Source organism: Amborella trichopoda, chromosome 6 (assembly GCF_054954075.1).
Source record: "Amborella trichopoda isolate Santa Cruz 75 chromosome 6, AtrichopodaSantaCruz75HAP2 v2.0, whole genome shotgun sequence".
Taxonomy (NCBI): domain Eukaryota; kingdom Viridiplantae; phylum Streptophyta; class Magnoliopsida; order Amborellales; family Amborellaceae; genus Amborella; species Amborella trichopoda.
The window spans coordinates 32,636,045-32,653,428 of NC_142341.1; the positions used below are offsets into that span (position 1 = coordinate 32,636,045).

The following is a 17,384-nucleotide window of genomic DNA, read 5'->3' on the forward strand; positions in this document are numbered from 1 at the left end:
TTTGCTCTCGACCTATGATTTCATTTCATTTTTCTTTGCTTGCTCGTAACTATGCTCATGATCTAATCCATCCTTGTGTCTCTTTGGCCTTATCGAGTAACCTGAATCTTGATCAAGACTTAGATCTTGGGTATCAAACCTTGTACTCATGACCCAGTAGGGTTTATCCAACCCTCCCATCGATCTAATACACTCTATGAAGTCTCAAAACTCCTAACAACTGATGCTCCATAGTTGGTTACACTAAAGTGAGCCATACCCCTATCCTACTCACACTTAGGATGTTTTTTATGCGGTTTTTTTGGTTTTCTAGGTTGAGCGCTATCTAATCCTAGGTCCATAACTTTAAACCTCTTCAATACATACTCATGGAACGTCTTTGTATTTAAAGCAGACTCAAAATAAGATAAACTCGATTTAGGATTCAATACAACTTCCTAATCAAAAGGACACAAACAACTTGTGTCTGAGAGAGTTAATTTTTATATTGTGTAGCAAAAAATACAAGTTGACATATATTTGAGAACATGGCCATATCTTTCACAATATGAGGAATTTTCCCACGAGGAATTTTTTATATGAAACGAAAAACAATTCTATAGAATGATAACTTGGCCTTAACTCAATATCAGATACTTTCAAAGCTCAAAAGCTCTACGTACAAAAGTGTAAAGTTCTTGGAAATTTCATACACAGATCTGACACACTCCAACAAACTGTCGTTAATTTTCAACTATGCACGATTTGACCATGAGTCATTTTCCACATCAAACTAAAATAAGCTCCTATCATTGTGTTAAAAACATTGATTAGATGTAGCCACGATCATTATGCTATTAGAACTATCATCCCTCAAAACCTTGGCAAATTAATTTTGGCTCCCAAGTCAAGAACTTATGCACTTCCTAAATCATAATTGAGGTTAAAATTGAAGGACTACGGGACCCTCTTAGAGCTTGGCTCTAATACCACTTATAAGTGTATAGAAACTAATTCTCTTGATTTGGACTATAATGTAGACAAGCCAATGCACCTTGAATTTTTTTAATAAACTTTGAAATTATAACTTATAAAAACAAATTATAGAAAGGTTATTATAACTATAGTGAGTTATTGACTTTCAAATACACTAATTTGAGAAGATACAACTCAATAGGGATCCCTTGCACATGAACAAAATAAGTTACAAAAAGATATCATCAAACAACACATGTATAATATGCATTTGAAAATTCAACACAATTCAAACTTGCAAAGAAAAATTATACATCAATGAATTCATAAAACTCACTACAACATAATCTCCAATATATTAATATGCATATGCTCAACTGTGTAATACAACATAACCATGGGAGGCCAATCAGAACTCTCGGGTGTCTGGTTTACGACCTTGGGTCTTAGTAATGTGTCATTGGGTGACATGCAATGACATATCACAAAATCATCCCAACTTATCATTTAATGTGTGGGAAGCCAATAATCTACTAGTACACACTTAAAACATAGAAGATTTGAAGAGAGCTAAAGATTAAATCAAGTGGAAAAAATCATGGGACAAATAATGGCTCTCAAAATACAAAACCGGTTCAAGTGAGTTCACAATCCGATTTACAAAATTTCGATATAGTCTCTTCTTATAAAGTCAACAACGCAAGAGATCAAGAAGAGGATTTAAGTGACTGATATAATCATAAAAATCTCAGAGAAATATCAGCCAGTATTACTCCAAAATCAAGAAAGAAAAACTCATGAAAAACTATATAAAAAACTATATCAAAATGAAGTCCTTAACGATATGGATTAAAAGAGATCAATGATGACTTAAAAGGATCAAGATTTAATCATTAAAGGATAACAGTATGTTGTTGTAATTAAGAATTTACTGCAAGGAGAAACTAAAGGAATCCATGAAAATAGAAATGATCATACTTAATTGTTGAGGGCTCGAAGACTAGATCATTTATGGCTTGAATTTGAGCTTTGGATCATTATTAATAGAGTAGTATCAGACCTTTAATGTAATTATTCTCTCACCTTATCATGAAGTAGGAAATTAAAGAGAGAGACAAACATGAAGACTTGCATTAGGCGTAGCATATAATGGATAAAAGGAGAGAAAGGGGCATGCCACATTTTTGGAGGGAATTTGTGAAGTGCTCATAAGAGCAAAAATGAGGCTCAAGGGGCTATCTATAACTTTTCAACCCTCAAGTGTGGAGATGCTTCTAGATGAATGAATCTTGGCCCTTCATATCATCTATCAATGACTATAAAGAGAGACATGATTGGTCGGACCTAATTTCTGGTCGTCTCGAGTCAGCTTGGATATGGATGATCTGGTCGGAGGAATCCTTTATCAAACAACTACAGGGCCCACAAGCGTGTGTTCGCGTGTGGTTGTGGTACGGATAGGAACCAACAAAGAAAGATTCACCCTCTTTCTTTGCTATGTTGGGTTCGAAGGACACGTCTGAGTGATTCACCCTCTTAAATTATCTCGAAAGCCCTCTTAGTGTATGGTGTGAGTGTGTGAGCGAGTGAGGTGAGTGTGAGAGTGAGAGAATGTGCGTGCAAGTGTGTGAGTGTGAGCGTGAGAGAATGAAGATAGGAGTGTGTGGTAGAGAGTGAAATGAACATGTGAGTGTGAGTAAGAGTTAGTGTGTGAGCGAGAGTGAGTATAAATGTGTGTGTGAGACTTACGTGTAAGAGAGGGGATGTAGATGTATAAGGGAAAGAGAAAGATTTGAGAAAGAGATATACGTGTAACAAAGAGACAGAAGATTTGCGAGAGAAAAGAGGAGAGACAGGTGGCGTGGAGAGAGAGATGAATACGCGAGGGAGAAGAGAGAGTATTTGAGAGAGAAAAGAGGATATAAAGGTGGTGTGAGAGAGGAGAGAGAAAAATATGATGTGGAAGGAAGAAAAATATTTGAGCATGCAATAATGGGAGAGAGAAGATTTGAGAGAGAAAAGAGGAGATACAAGTAGCGTGAGGGAGAAGAGAGAGAGAGGATTTGAGAGAGAAGATGAGATAAATGTGATGTGAGGGAGAAGAGAGAGAAATGTGACGTAGAAGGGAAAGAAAGATTTGAGCGTGCAATAAAGGGAGAGAAAATATTTGACAGAGAAGAGAGAAGAGAAAGGTGGCATGAGGGAGAAGAAAGAGAAATACGTGAGGTAGGAGAGACAGAGGATTTGAGAGAGAAAAAATGATGGAAAGGTGGCATGAGGGAAAAGAGAGAGAAATGTGACGTGGAAGGGAGAGAAATATTTGGGCGTACAATAAAGGGAGATAAAAGATTTGAGAGAGAAAAGATAAGAGAAAAAGAGAGGTAATGATTGCCTGAGAAAGAGAGATAATGATTGCGTGAGGAAAGAGAGAGAGTGGACAATTCAAAGAGAGAATAGTTGCGTGTGAAGGAGAGAGTGGTTGCCTGTAAAAGAGAAAAGAAGGAGATGAGTGCAGGTGGAGGGAAAAGTAGGAGATGAGCGTGGGTAGAGAGAAAGGTGGGAAACAAGCGTGGGTAGAGAGAGGATATGGCGTTCTTGCAGGCACATAGAGAAATAGGGAAGAGAGAGAACAAGAGAAGAAAGAGAGAATGGATAAGCAAAGAGAAAGATAGGGGTAAAATGGAAGGTGTGCACCTGCGATAATGACGAAGATGAGATAAGGGTGATAACATATACGCTTTTAGACACGAGCTTAAGATTTTGATGGAAGAGAGATAGATGATGACGTGTACACCCCTAGGTGTATGCCGGCGGATAGGGGATAAGAAAGAGGGAGAAAAATAAGGGAGAGGAGGGCGCCACTCCGGGTTTATTAACGGGTAAGGGATGATAGAGAGGAAGAAAAAATAAGAGAGAGAAGGGAGAGAGGAGGCCCAAGGGTAATTACCCAAGGTGGTAAAGTTTTCTCTCTCCTCTCTTTTGAAGTTGGGAGTTATGCACAATCTAAGTCTCGAAGGGGCAAAACCCTAATTTTTATTACGCTGCCCAACTTAGGTTTACAATTGACTTGAGCTCACTTATATATAACAACCATAAAACATGGGTGGCATGATCAAAACTAAGTCAAATTGTGGAAAATTACAATTTAATGGAATTAAAGTAAATCCCGTTTTTAGAAAAAATTACCAAAATACCCCTTAGTCCTTTTGAGCAAATGACAAAACCATCTCTCTATGAGGGGCCTCACGGCAGTGATTCGGATGACCCATCATCGTAGAATTGATGCTTGATCCGTTCTAAACATTTTTATGTCCTTTAATTGTCTTGAAACATACTTTTCATAAAAGGGCAAAAATCTAGCAAAGTTCATAAACTTCGACCACCAATCCGATTCGATCCACGATGTTCTAAGTCCTCATTTTGATCACAAATTAAATGGGACATTATCGCAATCGTTTTGCATCAAATTTTGTCAAATTTGGTTTTCGTTTGAGCATATCCCCAAATTGGGAAGTCGTTGGAAAATGGGATTCTAGAGACAGAGAAACACTTGCCACCTTCAACCTTTAAATTCATACTATCCGGCCTTTAACTAAACGAAAAAGCTCTACCAAACTTGTAGCTCTCTGTGATGCAGCTGCAACGGACCTGATTTCGTGCCGATCTAACTTACGGATCTTGAGTTATTGCTTCGTGAAATATGAGATGTCTTCTTTGAAAATTTTGATTTTTATAGTTTCGAGCTCATCTTCTCTCTATAAAATCTCTCGTCTTAGGCCACGCCATGACGCGTGCCATATGTCAAAATGACTGGGCCGTCGAGACCTAGCTTGTGTTCGAATTTGAGCTTGTTTCGATTCCAAACAAGCGAGCTGTGGGCATTTGAATATCATATTGAGATGTGAAAACTCAGCCTCCATGATTGGGGACTGGTTCAGTGAGGCCACACCACAATAGTGTACTTACTCATTTTTGGTAATTCGGCCCCATAATGTTCTTGCGAGGTCCGATTGAACCCAAATTTTGTCCCTAAGGGTTTTTCAACATTCTGGATCTAATAGCAGTGGTCTGGTATTATTTTGAAACACTGAAAATGAAGTTGTAGTTGTAAGGACCCTTTTCAGCATGATGGAAATTAGATTTGAGAACATAGTTTATTTTTTATTATATCAAAATATATAGGAATGTGACGAAACTTTGTAAGTGTCCTTAGGGCATCCCAAAATACCATTTTCATTCCTTTTGAAATTGTTCCCGTACTTTTTCAGAGGTTGCCTAGTTTTATGCGTATTTTGCAGGGTTCACATGGTCTGGCTGTGTCTTGGGTACCGGCAGAACTAAGCCGCCATTGGCTCTCTCCTTATTTGCACCAGGGATTATAAGTACTTAAAAAATGACGTACAACAATGATCCTAAATCACCATACCGTCATGTCATTAAGATGTGTGGTATGAATGTAAACATCATTATCCTCCTTCAATTCACTGCAACTTCCCTTGTTATAAAAAAACCCATGCTCTTTATATTTAATAAAGCTAAAACAAGATGGGAAGTATGCCCTTATGGTCATTTATCTAAAATTTCAGCAAAAAACAAATACTAAAAATTTCCTCCACTTCATTAGAGCATGTGGGTCTAATAAAATCATGTCACAAAAGCTGAATTGTTATTTGCACATTTACCATTGACACTTAGGGTTAGGATTGTAATTACAAACCCTATACCCCTTCTAGAATCTTCCAAATATGTGCACAATCTACTTGTTTTAGGGATTAAACTTGTGCTAAAAACAATTTTCTAAAATTCCAATATTTTAGATATTACATAATTAAATGAACAAAATCACAAAGGACATGGGAATCCCAAAGTGGGGTTGACGTCACCCCTACGTCCTCTCCACGTGGGGGGGGGGACATGGGATCTTTTCAAGCTAACACGTGGACACTCATTGGCCATTTGGGTTTCTTGTGTGGGTCTTGGGGGACCGTCCTTGTTTGTCATTTCTTTGAAACAATTATAGAAACTGGATTTTCTTGCCCAAAGAAATCTAGAAAAAATTCTATAAATCCCAAAAAAATCATTTTAATGATTTTCGATAAAATTAAATCATTTTGGAATTGATTAAAATATTTACAAGGGAAATTTGGTTCTTTGGAGTCGAATTACAAAATAGAGCACCACTTAAATATACCCGGAATCCAAAGCTCGCCTTCTCGGTATGACCTAACAAACTCATGACCCACAATGTATAATCAAGGGCTCATGATCTTAGCCTATCAAAGTCAAACTGATGTGCGACTTTGAATCCCCAAGTTTAAATAGATTTCAGGTGCACCCCTTAGAGGATATGCACATACATGGTGCGTGGGTTCCTCTCTTAGCACATATGCATGGCTTTAACCACTAGATCTCCGGAAGAGTGGCTTCCTATGCATTGCGACTATATATGCACATGCTATAAGAAAGTTCTACGAGTTTGGGATTTAGACCAATGTCCTTTATTGGCTCCAACTTTACTGTACAGGGCTTTGTGTCATCATGCTCATACATAAACTGTATTGCCATGGCTAATTACTTAGCCATGAGGTACAAACATAAGAACCGACCTTGACTAAGAGGTAACCTTCAACTCTTTTAGTAGCTCCTATGTATATAAATCCTCTTCATGACTTAATCGGGGTTCCATGACTCTTTGGTCCCAGTCCGTCAAGATCCTAGAGTCATGTCTCTCTTTTAGTCCCACTGAAGTCAAGAGCCATTGAAAATATCGAGATTTAAGGCCTTAAAAGGACATAATTCCAATATTTGAGTGGTTTGGACATCCAATATTAGCTTTTATTTCAACTTTTTTTTTAAAAAAAAGGCTCTAAAACCCAAAGTGAACCCCTTAAAAACTCAAATCCATATATTTTTCTCACCTCTCTTGTTGCCTCCCTCACCTTGTTGCTCTCCTCTCTCTCTTGCCATCTTGTCCTCTCTCTAACTCCTCTCACCCTAAATGGATTCAAAGAGGTGTTCTTTGATGCGAATCATTCGATTTAGTGTTCTATAATATCATACATTGTGAGGTATCCCAATGTAACAAAAACAATAAATAAAATCTACATGCACATCTTCTTTTTGTAAATCTGATCTCCATTTTCACACCGATTGCTCCCTTTCATGTTTCGAGAGTTTGATGTCATCTCCTCAAATCTTCCTTTTTTATTACTATAACCACTACGACAGTTCACAATGTAAGTCCTAAGCCTCAATGAATAACCTAAGAGTTCTCACTTTTACCTAAAGAGGGATATTTTTATTAGGGTTCCTTTGAAGAGAGAGGAGAGAGATGGACATTGGTCTATGGTCTCTTTTTAGGTAGAGGAAATAAGAAAAGCTTGTGGAAATAATATACTCATCATTTGAAAGTGGACAATGTGAACTAGTACGGTTTATGTAGTTTTAAATAGTTTATTTTCAGAACCAAAGACCAAAGATTACAAAGAGAACTCAAATAAACAAATATGAAACTCAAAATTGGATTTTATTTTGCTGTCACTTTAACAACTAGTAATTTCATAACAAAAAATTACATCAACTTGAACTTGGGAACAAGAAACACATAATGCAGTAAAAAAAAAATAGATGCTAAAAAATTACCTCAATTGGACTTAATAACACTACACATTGGGTCTCTTGCGTTGATGGCGCACAAGATCAAAGTCTTTCTTGGACCTCACAAACTTTGAGAAGCTAATACTAATAAAACCCTTCAATGGATGGGAGCATGTGGAAAATTAAACTAGAGGCTTCTTTCATTTCTTCTCTACGTGGGGCATGCCCCCTCCATGGATGCAGCACAATGGAGTGTGCCCCTTTATCTCCTCGAGTCTATGAGAGATAGAGACATAAAGATAGAGAGATATCTAAAGAGGGTGGCGGGCCACCTTGGGTGAGAGAGAGAGATTTTGGTTGTGGTGTGTTGTAGAGAAAACCCATAAAGATTCTATAGATTTGTGGCTAGGATTAGGGTTTCTAGCATTTAGCCATCCTTATGGAAATCCCATCTAAACCATTGATCAAAAGTGACATGTGGGGGGAGATAACGTAACTATAAAATCTCTAGATCAGTCATTATGATCTAATTGAAGATGTTTAAACCTTATCTCCTCTGTTTCCTTAACCTACTCCTATCAAATATTAAGTGTCGAAAAAATATATAATACTTACCTTTTATTTTCAAATAAATCTCAGCACCTTATTTCAAAATCAATTAGCCATTGTTTTTAAAAACCTTCCCATTTCATTTCAATCAATTGAATGGCCTATCATGCAAGCCACCACAAATCAAAAGCAGGTGAAAAAAGTGCGGTGTCCCACTGTTTTATGGAATAGTGTGCCCCACACCCAAATCAAGGTGGGCTAGAATGGTGGGGCCTATAGAGCATAATGGCACCCCATATGTTTTAATAATTTTAAAATTCATAATAATTTTAAAATTCATAATTTTTCTTTGAATAATTAAATGAGTAATGATACTATGAGACCCTCCCACATCCATGTGAGTAGGACCTCAAAGGATCACCATTAAATTTTGACACTGATCTTTAGAAATGTTATGACATGGGTGTGGGACTTGGATGAATGGGTATATTGATAACTTTTTTAGAGACCTGTGTCAAAATTTAATAGTGATCCTTTAATGTCCTACTCACATGGGTGTAGGAAGGTCTCATAGTATCATTACGCTAATTAAATACCTAAAAATGTAGTTTAAGCTGGTTTATTATTGAGCCCATACAGTATAAGGGGCGCTCATTGGCCTGGCATACAAAGAGATTTCCTTGGTATGTCCATCTTCTAATTCCAGTTTTCTTAATTGGCCCCCATAATCTGCCACTCTCATTTCTTTGCACACTTCCTTCAAAATTTAGTCTGACCCAGTCCGCGGGTTGGGTTTCCCATTTGCCCGCTTTATGCTTCTTGAGTCTTTTTATGAACTAGATCCCTAAGATTAGATTGAAACTTTTTCTTGGGTGAACCTTTGAATACTCATCGTGCCTATGCCCACTAAATAATGGCCCGTTAGAGTGGTAGAATATCCTTGTCTGAGTTCTCAGAGATTTTATTAATTCTTCTTCATATGTGGTAGAGCACTGCTGCAGTTATGATTCTCCATAAGGCTACTGTTTGAAGCATAACCCAGTTCCCAGTAGCCTTCAGCTTGACCCACGCCCCAATTGTTCTAGAAAGAGTGCAATGCATTAGCAGATGATCAATTGTCTCTGCATTCTGCTTACACAGGATGCTGACATTTGCCATGCTTACCCTTCTTCTTCAAGTTACTTCAATTGATAGAGATATGCTCCTACCTGCCAGCCAAAAGAGAGCCTGTACACCAAACGGGATTCTAAAAAGCCATGTCTTTGCCACCGATGCATTAATTAGGAGACAAGGATCCTGGCTAGTAGTATTATAAAGTGATCTTGCTGAAAACATCCCCCTGGGCTCATATCATTTGTGTATTGAAGCCAAGATCCATACCTTGAGGTTGTGCCCTCAGCGTCCAAACCATTCAACAAGAATCCCGAGTCAGATAAAAGGAGCCAATTTTCTGTCAAAAAGAAATGGCCATCAGAACACATGCTTAGGGGTTGAACACCATGTCCAGAGATTCTTTTATACAGAACTCTCTCCAAAGATACTTCATGCTCCAAATGCATCCATTTGATGGTCGATCAAATATAAGGGTTCTCAAAATCCTTTTTTCTTGTTATATTGATCACTAGCTCAATCAAAGTTGTTTCTGAAATTCAGGTCATCACCATGTTCTTCGCCTTGGGACCAATAATACAATTTGGCCCTAAGAAGGCAGCCAATTATTTAGGTATCCTCAAAAGACAAATTTCCCCAAAATATATAATTATGAGAGAGAGAGAGAGAGAGAGAGAGAGAGAGAGAGAGAGATTCACTTCCAAGGAAAACACAATTAATTATACACAAGTGCATATCCAGATGATTCAGAGAGGCTCTCTTGAGGATTTGGCCAACAATTTCTTGGAGACTGGAGAATATCTCACAGGTCATTACTTTTAGAAATTACCAAATCAAGGATTTCTTAAATATAACACAAGGATTTCGTAATCTAACATTATGTCTTTCACACCTCTTCTGCCATCAATCCAGCGTAAACCTCAGATGTATGGATAGTCAACTCTGGATGAAAAGAAGGGACCTCGCAGATTTCAAATGACACGAACAGTCGAGATGAAAAGGAAAGAGCTTATTGAGCATTAGCATATATTAAAACATCCACAGTAATTTCACAAGATACAACTAATGAGAACTTTTCCAAGAACATGCACGAACATAATCATAGAAAAACAGGTGGACAAAAAAATAATTTAACAACAAACATAGAAAAGACGAGAAGGATACGACATCCCCTGTATTTTGGAATTCGGAAGAGACTCAAATACAATGGCAAAGAAGTATGGTACGTAGAGCCTACACAGGCTGCGGGCGAGACTGCACTATATAAATATCCCCACCAACCACACACCCCTCAATGTCCTGTGGGCACCCAAACTTGCGCTCCAGGAAGAACCCCACTGCACCCAGCCTCTGTCCTAGCCGCAATCTCGTCAACCCGTCCACGGTCAGAGACTGCCTACTATAATCCACTGTTCGTCTCACCACCCCACCTTTGTCCACTACTAGCTCCTCGCTGAAGTTGGCAAATGCCAGTGTCCTCACATTCTGCTCCAATTTGCCAGAAGCGAGCCTCCAAGGGGTGCCACGTGTGCCAGAAGCAAGGGTCTCCCCGAGCCCAGGTGCCAGCTCAGCATGGACACATGAAGGATCACCGTCAAATGGACTAACCGTGTGGAGCACAAAAGAGACATCTGGCATTAGCATCTCTTGCACCAAAACCCCCATGGCGGCCTCATGTTGGGGAACGCCGGCGGCTCTCCTACTTAGGACAGCCCTCCTTGTGTACAAAGAAGCCCACACTGATGCTACAGCAGGCCCGAGAGCCTCTGGGGTAGGCCCCACATTGGGGATGGAGTCATAGAGGCCAGCTGCCGACATGCCTGCAAGATCCTCGACATTGGCACTTGAGCGCACTATGAGCATTGGCATCTTGCCTAAGCGCTCAGCGATGGTGACAAGTATTGGTTTGGAAGGGCATTGGGAGGATATAAGGGAGCGGAGATCAGCACATAGTTTGTCGAGGTGGCCGCCCTCAATCACGGCAGTCTCGAGGCTTTCATGGAGGGAGCGGAAAACTGGGAGGGAGCCACTTGCCTTGAGGGCTGCTTCCATGGAGCTGAAGGGTATTGCAACTCCGGCTGGAACTCGGAAGGACGCAGGGATGTCGTGGTCACTGTAGACTGAGTTAAGAACATGAAGAGTTCAGATGATAAAGCACATAATAAGAAAGAGGAGAAACCATAGGGATTTTAGGGATTTTAGCCGAAGTCTGATTCTCTTTATTACATCCTAATCAAGATAAGAGAAAACAAATGCATATTATTATGGCCTCTAGCACAAGGACCCAGGCACATTTTATTAACAGATAGATATACCATCTCCAGCACTGCTCGAAATCTTTCATGACTTTTGATGAAAGGAAGAAAATACAATATTTTTTATTTGCACATTTTATAAATTTTTTTTTTTTATAATAACAGTTGGCCTACATCAAGGGTCAACATTGAGCTCATTTCTTTTTGTTTTAGTTATGAACGACTTAACTAGGCATCTACAAGATACGGTACCATGGTGAATGTTGTTCGCGGATGACATAGTTTTGATTGATGAGACTAGAGGCGGCGCCAACGTAAAGTTAGAACTTTGAAGGAATGCTCAATCTAAAAGTTTTAAAATTAGCCGGACTAAAATAGAATGTACTGAATGCAAGTTTAGTAATAATAGGAATAAAAACGAGTAACTAGTTAAGATTTATAACCAATACTACCTAAAAGAGATTATTTTCGATATCTTGGATCGATAATCGAGGAGAATGGCGAGATTGAGGAAGATATTGCTCATAGAATTAGAGCTAAATGGGTGAAGTGGAGATGCGCATCCGGAGTTTTATGTGATTGTCGCATACAAATGAAACTGAAGGGGATGTGTTATATGATGGCTGTAAGACCAATCATACTTTATGAGACGGAACATTAAGCGGTCAGGAAATAAGATATCCATATTATGAGTGTAGCTCAGATGAGGATATTAAGATGGATGAGTGGCAAGACAAGAAATGATAGAATGAATATATACGAGTGAACTTAGGGGTGAGCTCCATTAGGCGATAAAATGAGGGAAAGTAGGGCTGGCCATGTGCAGCATAGACCCAATACAGAACCGCCTAAGAGGGGAGATTTGGCTCAAGTGGTTAGATTTAAAAGGGCGAGGGGAATGCCCAAAAGGACATGGATGGGAGAAGTGAGAAGAGATATGGTGACTTACGGTCTGACTGAAAGTATGACCCTTGATAGAGAAGAATGACGGAACAAGATCATGTAGTGACCCCAAATAGTTGGGATAAGGTTCGGATGATGATGATTATGATCATGACTTATACTATAAAAACTATAGCTATTGCCGGCATGAAAAGAAACAACTTCCAATGCCCTCTCAATCTATCACAGGTTACACAGATATATACATATATAGAAAAATGGTTTGATAGGAATACAGCCCTAACAAAACATGTAAAGCCTCACCTCATAATTCATCGAAAATTACAATTCAAGTATTAAAAAACCTTTACATTGATCATCTCGGCTTGAATATTATGGTTATCAAAAAAAAAAAAGCATTTCAAGCTCTAAAAAAATAGTGTATATTGTAACCTGTTATCTAGACCGTCCATTTTTCTCCAAAAATAAGTGTTCACAGATCCGCAAGATCTGCACCATTTTATGAGTTTAAAATTTTTATTGTCAATGTTGCAAATTGATTTGGAGTCATCAAATGAGGATTTAAGGTGAGGCTTTATTTTGTTTTTGTAAATCCGAGGCCTCATAGAAACTTCATCCATGTAAGTATATAGGTTTTTCTAGTGGTAACGCCCCGTAAAATCCTATAGGTTATATATAGAGAGGGGTGTGAACTTTTAAAATTACTTTAGTTGCCCCTTACTTTATTCGATTACTATAAAATGAGTAAGGTTATTTTTGTCATTAAAAAGGCTAGTGTTGGTATTTGCCCAACAAGGCAAAGGGTATGTTTGTCATCTCGAGAATGGCGTATTTGAAATATTCACTAAAAGATAAGGGCATTTATATTAATGAAGTATCTAGAACTTCACTCCATAATTACCCCTGCCTTTTCATGAAAATATCAACAATGCCCTTTTTAATGACAAAAATTCCTTTATTCGGTTTACGAACATTAAATAATTAGAGAGGCAACTGTAGTACTTTCAATAGTTCACAAAGCTCTCCAAATATAACCTATAGGATTTAATAAGATGTTAACAATAGGATTTTATAAGATGTTAACAATAGAAAAACTCCATGTATATCTATAACCAAATGACAGGACCCACAAAGAATCATTTTTAATAAACTTATGTTACATGGTGTGAAAACAAAAAAATAAAAATAAAAAAGATAATTCTCGAGAATAAAGATATAAATGATTAAGAGCAAGAAGTGAAACTGAGTGAGGAACTATATGTAACAGCATGATGGGGTTTCACCTTTGGTAGAAAGTTCAGCAAGCGAAGCGAGTTGACCGCAGGCAGCTGCCTTAGCACCAGCCTTGTGCACATCTGCATCTGTAAGCTCCAAAACCTAAACCAAGTAAAATGTTGATCGGTATAAAGAATCAGCCGGCAAGAAAGTTTTTTGTATACCAAAATTCATCCATTTCTCATAATAAATGTTACTGTCTTCAAGGAACATTTTTGAAATACCTTATTTGTTTCAGGAAGCTTGCTTGAGGACCAGGTAGGAGAAACCTTCCCTCGCACAGAAGTTTGAATGATATGGCTATTTATTGTATTAGCCCCTTTGTCGTCATTAGAAGAGGAAGCGTATAAATTAACACCATTTGAAGATGCTTCCAACCTGCAGAGTGTTAAAGTTTGAGATGAAGGCGTTTTGAAATAAGACTAAATTAAGGCACAAGCAATTAGAGAATTTGACAATCAATTTGGTAGAGATGCATGCATGGTTGGGTGCGTGAAATTTCACATCAAATGCTACCCACAAAACCATAAAGATAATAATTACAAGAGATAGCCCAGAGCCTAGCTCATCATTGATTAAGTCAAGAAACTGCATCAATGATCTGGAATCTCCAACTAAAAAATCCAAGGTTCATTATGAGGCTTCCAAGGTGCATGCTACCAAAAAAGCAGGTATATCACAGTCTTGAATGGAAAATAGGAGTGGGCAAGAACTCAATTTTACGAAAGAGCTCTTGCGGACAAAATTTTCAAACCTAAATGCCAAGAGATTAGCAACCTGGCTAGGTAAGATCATCTCCCGAAAGTGGGCAATTACAATTACACATGCATCAAGGAGGCGACTATTTCAATAGGCCTGGAAGAATCATAACATCTAAAGTGAGCAAGCATTTTGATACAAATGGCTTCCTTTGCCAAAAGGCAATGCAGTGACATCTTCAAGGTTATAACTTGCCATCTACTGCATGAGAATCACCTTTAAATCATCAAAAGAATCAGAAAAAGGATTCAAAGACAGAAGCCCAAAATAAGACGAGAATGTCTAGTCAGTGAGCAAATACTGGAACCAGTCATCCTTTTGTACGGCACAAGGGATGTATTTACTGTGGACTTGTCCAGGCAATCCCACCTAATGTTGTGACCTCCCATCATAGAACAAACGGCCCAGCCTGCATGAGGAACATGGCCTTCCAAGTCTTGAGTCAAATAGAAACTGCCCCAGATCATATTATGCCACAGGAGCAGGAGAAGAGAGAAGCTGAATTTGCAACTGAAAAGACATGCACTTCAGCTCATTCAAGATGCAGTATGCAGTGGAGAAACATCTGTCGTTCAGGTTGGAGATTGAAAGGACTTGTATAGCAGCTAATACCACCATGAGTTTCTTTAGGATTAGACCTTCATCTTCCTCAGAAGGTTGAAGACAATAACTATGAGCATGGTGAAGGCCAACCCAAAGGCAATCCGGCTGGATATGCAGAATCAACCATATTGTAAGAGATCACACTAACTTTCCTAGAAGACCCAGCCCTTGTATAAACTAGCTATCCTCACGGAATTTTGGGGATCCTCCCCTCGTTTACCGAAACTGGCAATGTGTGCCTGAAGCTTGGCCATTTCTCCCTTAGCATTTCTCCTCTTCCGAGACATTAAGCAGAGAAGAGAACTCGACGATCCATCAGCCTAGGACTTCCTAATGGTCTCCCTCGAGCAGTCGAGGGAGAAGAGAGAAGGTTTGACCAGGTTCCGCCATGACGCATACTTCTCAGTACATGTGAGCATAGAATCTCTAGCAAGCCATAGTTCATGATATAACATCTTGTTGGGCCAAATATGCCATAGCGGCATGCATGAGACCAATGGAGTTCATCTTCAAAGGAAAAAGGGCGAATGTGTTCGGAATTAGTTTGCCGCAATGGGTTAAGACTTGTCTGAAACCCATATGTCATTGGAAATGATGGGGAAAATACCTCTCCCAGTAAACATGGCCCAACAATAAAGTGAAGAATTGGGAAAAGTGGGCAGGACTAATTATGGTTAGACTGGACTACTGACTGAAGCGGTAAGAGTATTGGTTCAGTTGGATTAGCCAAACCAAGACCGGTTCGCGGGCCGGACAAGTCTAATAAATTAAAAGATTAATAAATATGAAAAATAAGGGAAAAAGAAGAAAATTAAAGGAAAGATTAAGAAAATATTTTAAAATGAAAGAAAATTTAAAATATTATTAGAAACAAAAATAACCCATCAAGCAATAATATCAGCCTCAAAAATCGATCATAACGGCTCAAGCAAAACTAACCCATTAATTAATAATTATAGGTTTTTTATTCCACTATAATATCAGCTTCGAAGTTCAATCATTCAAAACAAAAGAAATAGGAAAGTTTTTCTTGGAGAAGAAGGCAACATTTTGTTTTTTTACTTCTTTTTTCTAGATTGAGACACATTCAAAAAGAGAGAGAGGGAGAGAGAGAAATGAGGCATGGACAAAATGGCATAAAAAAGCATGCAGAAATCTGAAAAAAATATATATATATCACGTGAAAAAGCAGAAAGAAGCACCCTTATATAATGGATATTGGATTGAGATTGAATGATCACAAATTCAGAGATCGAGGATCATTACAGGATTTCTAGCAAAAACCACAAAATGGTGATTCATGGTCAAATTCACCGTAGAGAAATCACCAGAGAAAATCCCTAGGGATGGTGGATTTCTCTCCCTAAGAATTTGTTTTCTAGAACCCTATTCTTTCCTTTAACTGCATTTGATTCCCCTAAATAATTTAAAAGGACTAAATTAAACCAACTAAAATGAGTATTTTCAATAAAAAGAAAAGGCCTATTGTGTATTAAAAAAAAAAAAGTGAGCTTAGGATTGGCTCTGGACCAGCTAATCCACTAGTTTAGCACCGATTTATTGGAACAGAAGGTCCTGTATAGTAAACTGGACTGCACAAACGATCAATTCACCGTTTCCTAGTTTGAACCAGTAGGTCCGGTCTAGTCCAGATATCATTGGACAAGACTACAAAAGACTGTTCCAAGCCATTCATGACCCACTCAAAAACTTGAAGCTCATTAAGATCCTCACAACAATCGTCAAGGCTGCAAGGTGTTGTATTTTTTCTTTAGAAATTACCTTATGTTATTTCAAAATAATATCACTTTTATTCCATGGTGTTTTGGAAAGTGCAATGTATTGAAAATTATGTTTTTGTTTCATTTGTGGAGACAATTGTTAAGTTATTTATCCCACATTGAAGATGTGGAAGAGGGAAACCATGTTTAAATATGTGGACATCCTCTTCACATGTGTTCTAAGAACTAAAGGGAGATAAGGCCTATGAGGAGCACGCGATCACGTACGAGCACGCGTCGTGTGCAAACACGATCATGCACGAGCACAGGTATGTGCGTGTGTGAGGGCGAGGGTGCCAGGGCACTCAATGGCGCACTTTACACTTCGCACGCTAGCATCAATGCATTAGGCGTCCCTCACCGGAGCATATGTCCAGGTTGAGCTCGTGGCATGTCTATCATTTTGCGTCTCTCTGCCCTATCCCTGCTTAAAAAAATATTTCCCTCTCTCAAGTATATGTTGTACCTTATAATTATTAAAGTAAATAGAAAGTGAAAGTAGGGGATATGAAAAGGGGAATCTAAATTGATTTGAACAGATGTACGAGGACAATTTTCTACTGCAATCATAATAAAAAATTTCTACATCCCTCTATCT

General features: G+C 38.5%; 1 protein-coding gene across 2 annotated transcripts in view; it reads right to left on the reverse strand.

The window, feature by feature from the left end:
- Window positions 1–10,204: 10,204 nt before the first annotated feature.
- The window catches only part of PWD (chloroplastidic phosphoglucan, water dikinase (ATGWD3)), a 50,241-nt gene continuing 43,061 nt past the window's right edge, over window positions 10,205–17,384 (reverse strand). For both annotated transcript variants that reach the window (XR_016058087.1, XM_006845041.4), the window contains exons 17-19: window positions 13,868–14,021; window positions 13,652–13,745; window positions 10,205–11,330 (exon numbers count right to left, since the gene is read on the reverse strand). Coding sequence is in view for 1 of the 2 variants with exons in the window: in XM_006845041.4 (XP_006845104.1) it covers window positions 10,444–11,330; window positions 13,652–13,745; window positions 13,868–14,021 (1,135 nt within the window). In the remaining variant the exon portion in view is untranslated. The remainder of the gene's footprint in view (window positions 11,331–13,651; window positions 13,746–13,867; window positions 14,022–17,384) is intronic.